Raw genomic sequence first — 12,479 nt, 5'->3', positions numbered from 1 at the left:
CACATCTGTCACAGCGGTATCCATCTTGGAGCTGTTGCACCAATTTTGCATACATGTGACACACTGTGCACTGAGCAAAACCTTCAACCCTGCTAGCACTCATTTCCCAGTTACAATATAAATTACTTGTATGAAGATTAAGATAATACTTACAGTTTTAGAAGACTCCTGTCTTAAAGGGGTTGTAAAGACAAAAATCTTTTCCTCTTAAATTAAAGTCAGACAGTAGCTGATAAAGTAAGAAGTAATGTTTTGCATTATAACTAGTTTGATACCTGTTGAAATCGAGCTGTTTTATTCACCTCCGTCACTCCTGAATCATTATTCTCACTGACTTCCTGGTTTGCGGTGCGCATTCATTCTTGCTACATCACGGCCTAATGGGAACTACAGTTCCCATTAGGCTTAGCCTCCATGCCTGTGAGGGATAAGAGAGCATCTTCACGCAGGGCTGTAGTCATAGGGAGGGGGTGAGCACACTCTGCTTTCCACCATGCAAAACGGCTCAGATGCTGGTGGAAAGCAAGAAGAGGAGAGACAGGAAATGGCATTTTCAAACCTGGATTACTGTGTTTTGGAGGTCAGAAGGAAAAACAAGGTAAGTGATATTTAAATGCTCTTGCTTACAGCAACCAATTGATCTAATAAAAAACAAACCTTTAGTGTTCCTTTAACTCTTGTTTTAAACTCCTGGTTTTTAACTCTTCCACTTGTATTCAAAAATTCCACTTCTGATCAGAAATTCCACACCAGATCTCAGCAAGGAGCCAGCTCTTATGGAGTTTTTACAGACACTTATATACTCACCTGTTAACAATTAGACACTCCCCTGTTAACAATTAAACACATATAGAGGTAAGGAATTCCAAAATGTGGCACCTTGTACATTCAACGTCCTCCCTCCACATTTTACTTTTTTGAATTTAGGAATGATCAATTTTGCCTGATTAGCAGATCTCAATGATCTGCTAGGAGCGCCATAGGCAAATTTTTCCTGCAGGTACCCTGGACCTTTCCCATGGGTGGCTTTATGCACCATACTCACCACTTTAAACAAAACCCGTTCAGGGACACATGCTCTGTCTCCTCTCCTCTGACAGGAACAGGGATTTTTGTATTTACAAACACAAATCCCCGTGCTGGCTCTCGAGCATGCGATCACACATGGCCGGCGGTGATCTCCCCCGCCGGCCACGCGCATGGGGTCCCCCGCTGTGCAGCAGGCACGCACGCCCTTTGGCGGCACTTAAAGGGCTGATGTACGGGCGCATGATTTTCCGCACACGTGCCACTTTGCCGACGTATATCGGCGTGAGCCAGTCGGCAAGTGGTTAAGGTAAATTCCTTAGTGACCCCCAGAAAAAAACAAAATTGGGGGATTTTTTTTTTACTTTACTTTTTTCATTAACCACTTGCCGACCGCGCTATAGCAAAAATACTGCTACAGCGTGGTCGAGTTACTCTGACAGGACGTCCCTGGGACGTCCTCGTGCACTTCCGCGTTTGCGCGTCCCCTGGGGCGCGCTCGCGGAAGTGTCCGTGCTCGCCGGGTCTAGAAGACCCGGCGCATCACGGATGACGGTAAATTGTCGCTGATCGCGGCCGTTTACCACGTGATCGCTCCGTCAAATGACGGAGCGATCACTTGTAAACAAACCGGCGTCATTTGATGACGCCGGTTCCTCCCTCTCCTCTCAGTACCGTTCGGTACAGAGAGGGGGGGGGGGGCGGGTGTCAGCAGTGCTGTGGCTGGATCTGTGACAACTGCAGTCACAGATCCAGCCATCCTTCCCTGCGCAATACTCTGCAATAACCCATACTCTGCCTGCAATACCCCATACTCTGCCTGCCATACCCCATACTCTGCCTGCCATACCCCATACTCTGCCTGCCATACCCCATACTCTGCCTGCCATACTCCATACTCTGCCATACCCCATACTCTGCCATACCCCATACTCTGCAATACCTCGATACTCTGCAATACCTCGATACTCTGCAATACCCCGATACTCAGCAATACCCCAATACTCTGCCTGCCATACCCCATACTCTGCCTGCCATACCCTATACATTGCTATACCCCATACTCTGCCATACCCCATACTCTGCCATACCCCATACTCTGCAATACCTCGATACTCTGCAATACCCCGATACTCTGCAATACCCTGCGCAATACTCTGCAATACCCCAATACTCTGCAATACCCTGCGCAATACCCCAATACTCTGCAATACCCCAATACCCTGCGCGATACTCTGCAATACCCAAATACTCTGCAATGCCCCCAATACTCCGCAATACCCCAATACTCTGCAATACCCAAATACTCCGCAATACCCCTATACTCCGCAATACCCCAATACTCTGCATATATAATGTTTTGGGGTTCTATGTAATTTTCTAGCAAATAAATGGTGATTTTTCCATGTAGGAGAGAAATGTCAGAATTGGCCTGGGTGCTCCAGAACGCCTGATGGTGCTCCCTGCATGTTGGGCCTCTGTATGTGGCCACGCCGTGTAAAAGTTGCACACTTGGGGTATCGCCATACTCGGGAGGAATAGCAGAATGTGTTTTGGGGTGTCATTCGTGGTATGCATATGCTGTGTGTGAGAAATAACCTGCGAATATGACAAACAAGTTTTTATTTATTTATTTTTACAGAATTTTCTGTTGTTTTTCTTTTATAGCGCAAAAAATAAAAAACCCAGAGGTGATCTAATACCACCAAAAGAAAGCTCTATTTGTGTGAAAAAAAGGACAAAAATTTCAAATGGGTACAATGTTGTATGACTGAGTAATTGTCATTCAAATTGTGAGAGCACCGAAAGCTGAAAATTGGTCTGGTTAGGAAGGGGGTTTAAGTGCCCAGTGGTCAAGTGGTTAATAATGATAAACAGGACAATAGGAGAGGTTGAATCTCTCTAACGGGAACAAAGACAGCAATACAAAACAACAGGTGTTCTAATCCCTCTCCACTCTATCCCAAAAAAAGTGTGGCCTTTAGTTATACTGTAATGCCTCGTACACACGACCATTTTTTTTTTCGACAAAAATACTGACAGGAAACACAACGAGAGCTGGTTTCAATTTTTTTGTGGGCAGTTTTTTCATCGAGAAAACTGATAGGGAGCATACACATGACCGGTTTTCACGACCAATACAAGGCATTAGTGTGATATACAGTAGCTTAAGACATTGATTTTGCTATGCTTACCACAATAAAAAAAAATATTTGATAGCTCCCTACTGACCTCTTTCCTCTACAACCCTAAAGTACCGACCAGTCTCACCCACCAGATGTCCTGGCCCTGGGCCTCGCGAAACCTATTTCACTTTGGTCATCTAGTAGACCCCAGATCCCGCACCCTACACTCCTTCACTGATCTCCAAGCCAAACATGACATTCCACGACAAGCTTTTTTCAGCTACCTACAGATCAGGCACTACGCCCATACAATTGCCCCCCGGCTCCTCTTCTCAAAACCGACCCCATTTGAGCGAATTATTCTCGAGGGCACAGCCCGAAGGGGTCTCATATCAGATATCTACCAAATCCTCAATGAATACCCCATACAAACCAAAGGTAAACATGCATATATGCTCCGATGGGAGAGGGAGTTGGGGGAGGTGCTCTCGGAGGACGAGTGGAGGGCGGTCTGGAGGCAGGCGGCCAAGAGTTCGATCTGCACCCTTTATAAGGAAAATACGTACAAAGTGCTGTTCTTTTGGTACCTGACCCCGGACGTCCTCCACAAGATTTACCCCTCCACCTCTGAGCGATGCTGGCGTTGTAGCCAAGCCAAGGGCACATTGTTCCACATCTACTGGACGTGCCCCCTGATTGTCCCATTCTGAACTCAAACACAAGAGCTCCTATCTCGCCTCCTGGAGGCGCTCATACCCCTCTCCCCGAAGCTGTTTTTGCTGGGCCTATCCCAACCTCGCATAGCTAAACCCTACAAGAAACTGCTGAGACACATAACCACAGCTGCGAGGTGCCTGATAGCGCTTCATTGGAAGAAACCAATCCCCCCATCACAAGAAGCCCTCTATGCCAGGGTCAAAGATGTAGAACTTATGGAAAAAATGACGGCTAGGATTCAGGATAGGTTGGAGGACCACGATCTGGTCTGGGAGAGGTGGCACGTGGTGGAGGACCCGCCGTGAGTCGACAACAGGCCGCCAAGGTACACTGCTCACCCTGACATTCCTGCCTGCCCCCCCCCCCCCATCTCTCCTGTCCCTTCCCCTCTTCTCCTTTTCCCTCTCGCCTCCCCCTCCGCCCATTCCCCCTCTCTTCACCCCATCCCCTCTTTATCTCCACCTTCCCTCTTTTTCTTTTTCTTTTTTTTTTTCCTCTCCCTTTTTGATCTCCAATTGTGCTACATGTTACTGATAGCAGAAAGAGATACAAAGCCACTGTGTAAGCCCAGCTAGCTGGAATTTTGTACACCCTCTCATCTTATGCACTTGAACTGCTGCTATATTTTGTACTGACCTTTTATGAAAATAAAAAAAATTGTTATTTGAAAAAAAAAAAAAAAATTATTTGCTGTCACTTCTGTCAAACCAGTACTAAACAAAACTTTAGGATTGAAACTTACTGGCAAAGAAGTACTTATGTATAAAATCTTTTAAAATGGATCAAGTCTGCACATGAGATTATTGGACGAATGATCCTCCATTTTTTTTTTTTGCATGTTAGTCTCCATATTGAAAACGAATAGGTTACCAAGTACAAAGTGATGTAATGTATTTTTATTGTATTTTCAGAAGAACACTGTATTGACTAAACAAAAATTGTACAATCTAGTATTGTATGAGAAAAAAAATTGTGTTTGTCCCTTTGGAAAATTTTGCACGAAAGCTGTGTACTAATGATCAGATTATAGTACGATCGCTACAAAAGCGTTATTTGTTGAACGATATTCTGATTCTGTATATGGGGCTTAACTCAAAAAATGGGTTCAGTCAAAATGTTATGCAGCTACTGCATTTGAAGGAGTGAAACTACTGCAGTCCTCATCCCTGCCCACTTGTTATTTCTGATAGTATGAGTCAGAGAAATAAACACACGGACCACACTGCAGCTTCTGAGACAACTTCATGTATTTCGATTGTTTTGCAGCAAAGTGTAACAGAACAGTAAGAGTGTGGTATTCAAGACCAATGGCATACAGTACAAATTTAATAATGTGCAACATTTTTACATCCAACCATTAGCCTAGACCTAAAATATTCATTTCCAAGCGCTGTTGTTTATATTGTGATTGCCATGTAAAGCGATTGACAAACATGTGTGAAATATTGCCTGGCACCTGCACATAATGGAGTAGCTATTTGTGGGGGTTAACCAATGGGATCTATAGTAGCGCTAACCAATACTGATAAAGGAGCCACTTATTGCAGCATGATTCAGTGATGTTTGGCATGTACTTGTGGTATATGGGTTCTTACATTCCAAACCCCAAAGCTAGTACTTCCATCCCTAGCCTGCGTTGTTTGAGCAAAGTGATTCTTTATTCTATAAACTTTAAGGAGTTAACATGATGACTGTCACTCAGGGACGATGAGCAGCTAGCTGGTTGAATACCTCTTTACCTGACTTTCAGTGTAGCAGATTATAATGACAAAAGATAATACAAAATTAGGAACTTGGCCCTTGCTGTTCCTTTAATACATAAAACACCTGCATTTTTATCACTTCCACATGAAAGCCATTATAAATGGGTCACAATTCCCATAAAAAACACGACTACATAAAACTCACAAAACGAATTCCTTGTACACACGATCAGTTTTCCTGAAAAGAAAAGTGCGGTGTGAGGTTTTTGTCAGCAATTCTGACCATGTGTATCATCCATCACACTTTTTCTGTCAGTTTTCCTGCCAAGAAAAGAATGAGAGCAGGATCTCAATGTTGGTGACAGGAAAAAATCCTATCGCGAATTGCGGTCGTCTGTATGCAATTACGGCACAAAAAAAACCCTGCACATGCTCAGAATCAAGTAAAAGAGCCGAACTGCCTATTGAACTTCATTGAACTCGGCTCGTCGTACGTGTTGTACGTCACCACGTTCTTGATGTTTGGAATTTCCAACAAGATTGGCGTGACCGTGTGTATGCAAGACAAATTTCAGCCATTTTCCTGCTAAAAAAAATGTGGTTTTCCTGTCGGAAAAACTGATCGTGTGTACAAGGCATTAGAGATGAGAGTGCAGATCTAGGATGCAGGCGGAAGGCAGTTAACATTTTTACTGTGCAATGGCAGCTTGAAATGTTCTGTCAGGTCCAAAAAACGTTTGTTCTACCTACAGTACCTCGCCTTTCTCTACTCTACTTTTTATGGGCATTGTAGCCAATTTTAGATGGTTGGTGAAGTTGAATTACAATGAAGACACGTTGTATTTTAACTTCTTAGTGCTGGCCCTTAAGAGGGTTATGATGCCGGGAGGCAGGGCCTAAGACCACGTAACCGATGTGATTGGCTGTCATGTGACCCGAAAACTCTCGATAGCTTCTTGCTTTTGGTTAGGCGACAATAACTGTTCTGGGAGCACGCAGTGTGCACGCTCTTGGCACAGGTGTATTGGCAGCAATTGACGCAAATATGCGGCCCCTTGGTGCTAAGGACCACATACAGAGAGGCCGCATATTTGCATACGATCTGCGCCAAGAGGTTTAAGAAACGGTGTGCAGTCATTTGTTTTTTGATTTACACTACGCATTATGTCTCTACACTGGAATTGGCTCTGCAGTTTGAGTGGATCCTCTGAGGGGAATTATGGGAGGCTGCACTTTGTCTTTTGATTCAGTTGTTGAATAAATATGCACAGTTGTTGTTCATCTAAATCCAATCAATCCCTACTGCTCATCTTAGGAAGAATTTCAGATTGTGCAAATATATTGTATTAAAAAATTCTGGTACTTGCCAAGATCTGTCCCGATATGCAAATTAGCTCCTTGGGCAGCCAAAGAGGAAGTATTAGTTGTTGAGATATAAGTAATAGCTTGTCTATGAAGGAACGGCATTATGTGAGTTCCAGGATCTCTAGCATGTGATTTTCCCATCAGCGCTATATGCATAGCACCATCTAGTGGTTTAAACAGAGTTTTGCATCTGTAGGGAACAAAGAGATGCAAGGCTTCATGAATTTTTGTATGGCTCAGAGCTGCCAAAGTGACTTGCAGAGAAGATGGGAGTCACACAGGCATAGTTCATGTTTGAAAGCATTAAATTGTTTCCACAGAAGAAGGTGGTTGCTTCTCTAAAACTGCAGTGTTGAGATTATGCTAAGAAGACAGTTTTGATAAATCATTGCTTTCTGGAGTTCTTCCTTAAATATATTTACACAGGGGTGTAAAATAGATTAAGGGCTCATTATTAGAACAAATAGTAATAACCTAAAAAAGGAAGAACAGCCAGGAACTATCAGGTCAGGCTGGTTTCAATTCCAAATTACATTAACAACTTCATAAAGGGCCACTTTAACATAGCAGTAGTTAAAATAGATTTTTTTGTAATAAAAAAATCCTTACATATATTATTGTTGGTTTCTATTCATATTCATAGTGGAGTGTGTCCACAGCTCCCTAGCATTCTTCCAAAGCCTCTACCCTACTGGCATTTCATCCTTGAAACTTTACTAATTTAAAATGAATACAAATCTCAGAAACCCCAACCACTCTGTTTAGTTTGGGATGGAGTGGGTTTAATCCTCCATTAGGTATTGACATGAAATCTTGATTCACTACCAGCACTGCCTTGAAAAGCTCAGCCATGAGCAGAACTTCCTGGAGTGAACGCTTCATATATCCCTATGAAGAACAAATGTGAAAACACAATGCTGATGGTAAGGAATTCAGTTCATGGCAAAGCCTGGCTATCAGATGTGTAGTCTGGAGGTGGGAAAGGGCTTCCTATGGCGGTAACAGAACTGGTGTGGACTCATAAAACTTCAGATACAGTCATATTCTTTCAAACAAAATTAAAATAGTGTCACGTTTCTGTTAACCTGGTTATATTTTTTTCTTGAATGTGGAGGGGCCCCTAATTAAATGCATTGGGGTACTCCTTGGCCTAGTTTCATACATATGCAGGTGTGGGACCACATGTAAACCGCACATGTTCCCTCACCCTCTGCCCAAATGCGCTGCTCTTTAGCAGATGCACAGGGGTGCCATTAATTCTTAATGACACCCCTATGGATCAGAAAATGCAGAACGTTTGCAGGTGGGTAAACTGCATGGCACTGTCTGGCACTTTTCCCAGTGCTTCCTGCAGGTACAGCAGCCCATTCAAATGAACACACCGGCACAAAACGTGGAGATGTGAACCTAAACTTGAAGTGATTGCAGGTAGAGACCTCATTTACTTGATTATAAGTTTGGTTATGGTTTATTTTTTTGATAATGGTTACATAATTTCAAAAAAAATAATTACATGACCGCATTACCAAAATTATAATCTGCTTTAGATAAAGAGCTACTAATAACATTGTTATCACATTTTTGGGAAACTCTGAACATGAAGTAAACTTGATGGAAGAGTATTAATAATTTCTTAGCTTCAAGCTTCCTGTACTGTACTGGTGGCAGAAGACAGTCCAGGGGGCAGGACTTGCATGCAGGCAGATCTATTGATTGGCTCTCTACGCAACCATTAGGTTGCTCTGTTAGCACACAGAGTCTACCTGTGCTGTAGCTTCAGCTCTATTTTCAGAAGAGGGTACTGCATTCTTCATATTAGCTTAAAATCATAACCATTACAGACTGTAATGCAAATGTATTAAAATAATATAAAAAAATACAATTTAGATTGTATAGTAATTACATATCTTAGTTCAACTGTTTAACGAAAGTAAAATCTTCCTTCACATTTGAATTGGAGCATAGGTCCAGGTAAAGTTTGAGTAGTTGAGTATGGGAACCTTTGCAAATCTGCAAACCTCTAAATTCGATTTATTGCAAAGTATTCCAGTCATTGAAGGCGGACAGTTTTTGAGTATGACCTACAGTAATGAATGCATGTTTTCAATTTAATAGCAGCCACTGACAACACTGTAGCTTGAAGTGCAATTGATTATGTATTCAGTACCTTAAAAATTTAATAAGTCTAAAAACAAAACAAAAACTGCTTGTCCTCCTGTATGGGTGACAACTACATTGTAAAACTGAGGAGGTGGATTTTATGTTCAATGCCCACTACTTGATGGACATGTATCTTTTTTTAAACAACTACTAGTGGGTTATAATTGCATACATATTTATGAGGACTATTTCTTGTGCTGCTACCATATTTTGATATGGCATTTCATTGATTGTGTTCTGATTGTTCCAGAGCTGAAATAAAATGGCTATAACCTGCGATTGTCATGTCAAATTTTCCATTTCCATTTCCATTAATGTCAGATTTTTTGTGTGTGAGAGTCTGATGAACTAGAGTAATCAACAGTTGTTTAGGGAAAGCTAGACAAGAACAAAAGCCTACCTTCCAATGTACAGGTAAGGCATGGCCTGCAAAATCCATGTTTAGATTCAGCAAACCTACATTCAGCATTATATGGTGTGGGCATTTCAGCATTTAGAACCCTAAACTTATCAAAAATATCAATATTGATGTGTTCCTTATGAAATACTTTCCACATACATAATATAAGGCAAAACTGTGGGCTATTTAAATGTGCAAACTGCGGCACAGAGGAAAACAAAGACTCATGGATGTTGTATGTAACATGAGGGGGGGGGGGGGGAACATGAAGTGCACTTATAGAACACAGCAAGCATGTAAGAGAGCACTGGAGGAAGCCTTAAGTAGCCTCATTTCATTTTCATCTAAGCTACTGTACTTGCTAATGCATCCCCAAGCTATACATCTATTACATAACTTCAACATACTGTACATACTGGCTTTTAGGCAGATAGTCCATTGTTAACAATGCTGTCATGTCAGGACAATTACCATTTTCAAGCTATATAAAATAGAGATAGGTTGTATTTTTCTTCTGGGGTATACGGCGACCCCTAGAGGTGTTGCAATTTAGAAACTCAGCTAACAGTGAACATATGCAAACATTTATATGCTGGTGGTTTTAAAAGCCTCTAACCAATCTATAAGTGCTAAATGTGTACACAAATAACAAGAAATAAAATTAGTTTTTGTGTAAGACAGACAACTGGCATTACAAATTCTTCACTGTTTTTATACCCATGTGCATAATGGTCCTGTCCGGGAATAATTCCCAGGCCCAGAATGCTTTGGACAGAGAAAAACCAGTAAGCCTTTCTTGGCAACATGAACAAGAGATCAGGGATGACAGGCTCAAGTCACAAACATTAGGACAATATGTACAGGAGGGTCTAAATATACATACAGGTATTTACACAAGGTGCAGAATGCTCCTTTTTCGAGGAAGTTTGAACAAACGGGGCGTCATGCAGGGTGGATGTCATGAAATGACGCCTTTAAAACCACAAAACTCATACTGGCTTTGTAAATGGTTTAGTGAGTGGCACACAAAAAGCCTTGTTCATCTTTACCAATGACAGCCCAAGGACCATTACAAGCTTATTAAACTTATCAGGCACCCATTGGAACTGCAAGAATTAATCTTTGGATTTCCCTTCATTGCTCAGAAGCAGTACCAGTAAGCTTGGACACAGAAGATCCTCTTCATTTAACCTAGATGTAGGGATATGTTATCCCCTCTCCTTGCAAAGTAAGCAACATGAGTTCCCCATACACACACAACACTGGGTATTTGTATCTGGGTTTCTTTTCCGTTGCCAGTCGTGTTATTCTGTGATTTCAGGATGAGAATGCAGGGTACTCTCTCCTCTATGATATGTCTCCCAAAAGTTTCGCTCGAGCAGCTCAAGATGTGAACTAAGGGGGAGCTGCAGAGTCAAGTGCCTGAGCAATGAGTCCAGCCAGAGCTGAAGCTGTGAGAAGGTGGGCCTGCAAGACAATAATGTGTAAAAACAGACAGTGAGGATCCAAGAATGTTAAACACACCTCTACCATGAGCTAGAAACCACAAAAAATGTAAAGGTTAATTTGATAATTTGAGAGAGAATTGTTTTGAAGGAAACTTGTACTGAGAGAAACATAAGAACTGCCATTACTAAAAAAAACTTCTGAAATTGCTAGTTGCTTCTGTCCTGGAAGAAGCATGCAGCAAATGAACTCAAAACAACTGCTCTATGTATTGTTCTGGCTCAGTGACTCAGAAAGTACCGATCATCATGGCAAGACAACTAGCCTTTTCAGAAGAATGGACCATCAATAGCTACCCTCTACATTTCTCCAAGCATAGGTTGCTTTTAATAGCGCAAGGTCTGCCATAAAATATATACAAAAATGTCTAGGGATGCACCGAAATGGAAATTTCAGAACCGAAACGAAACCGAAATAAAAAAAAAATTCAGTCCGAAACCGAAACCGAATTTTCTTTGTTTTCCCCCTATTTCAATTTTTTGGCGGCAATCAATATGGCAATAATAATTGATGGTTACAGTGGCTGCGTTTGATGGGCACAGTGGAGACGTGTGTTGGCAGTGGCATAGTGGCTGCGTGTGATGGCACAGTGGCTCCGTTTGATGGGCACAGTGGTGGCAATTGATGAGGCAAACTGGCAGTGGCAATAATAGATGGTTACAGTGGCTGTGTTTGATGGCACAGTGGCTACGTTTGATGGGCACAGTGGCAAAGTGTGTTGGCACAGTGGCTGCATGTGATGGCACAGTGGCTGCATGTGATGGCACAGTGGCTGCGTTTGATGGGCACAGTGGTGACGTGTGTTGGCAGTGGCACAGTGGCTGCATGTGATGGCACAGTGGCTGCGTTTGATGGGCACAGTGGTGACGTGTGTTGGCAGTGGCATAGTGGCTGCGTGTGATGGCACAGTGGCTGCGTTTGATGGGCACAGTGGTGAAGTGTGATGGCACAGTGGTTGTATGTGATGGCACAGTGAGGCTGCAATTAATGTTTTTTTTGGTAGTCAGATAAGGCAAGCATGGCTCAATAACACACAAACGTTAAACGTTTGTATGTTATTGAGCCATGCTTGCCTTATCTGACTACCAAAAAAAAATATCAATTGCAGCCTCACTGTGTTACTGTGAAAAAAATGGCACCTCAGTTAGTTCACGGTTAAAGGTTTTGTGCTGCTTACTTTTAGTACACTGCTAGGTTCCTCCTAGGCATGCAGTGTGATTACAGGCACACAGGCTCCGACACAGCTCCCTGCGCGCTCCGAGTCCTCCCTCGCCTCTGGCCGTGACGTCACGCGGCTCACGCTGCTGGACTATACCAAGAGAGTCCAAAGAGTAGGGGGAGTCCAAAAATCAGGAAATAGGAGCTAGGAGGACTCCGGTGGAGCGCGATCGGCAGTCGGCACACAATTTGTACAGTGCCACTGCCGCTGCTCGCGCTATGTACAGGTCTGGCGGCCAGAGTGTGTCTGGCGGTCTG

The 12,479-nt window shown here is 42.7% G+C and overlaps 1 protein-coding gene across 2 annotated transcripts in view; it reads right to left on the bottom strand.

Moving 5' to 3' along the window:
* Positions 1–6,141: 6,141 nt before the first annotated feature.
* Positions 6,142–12,479, bottom strand: part of LIMK1 (LIM domain kinase 1) — a 176,620-nt gene continuing 170,282 nt past the window's right edge. For both annotated transcript variants that reach the window (XM_040338307.1, XM_040338308.1), the window contains one exon: positions 6,142–10,964. In XM_040338307.1, coding sequence (XP_040194241.1) covers positions 10,802–10,964 — 163 coding nt within the window. In that variant the 3' untranslated portion in view covers positions 6,142–10,801. The remainder of the gene's footprint in view (positions 10,965–12,479) is intronic.

The sequence above is a fragment of the Rana temporaria genome, chromosome 2, assembly GCF_905171775.1.
Source record: "Rana temporaria chromosome 2, aRanTem1.1, whole genome shotgun sequence".
Classification (NCBI taxonomy): Eukaryota; Metazoa; Chordata; class Amphibia; order Anura; family Ranidae; genus Rana; species Rana temporaria.
Note: the sequence above shows the minus strand (reverse complement) of the source record. Positions and strands in the feature narration are given on the sequence as shown.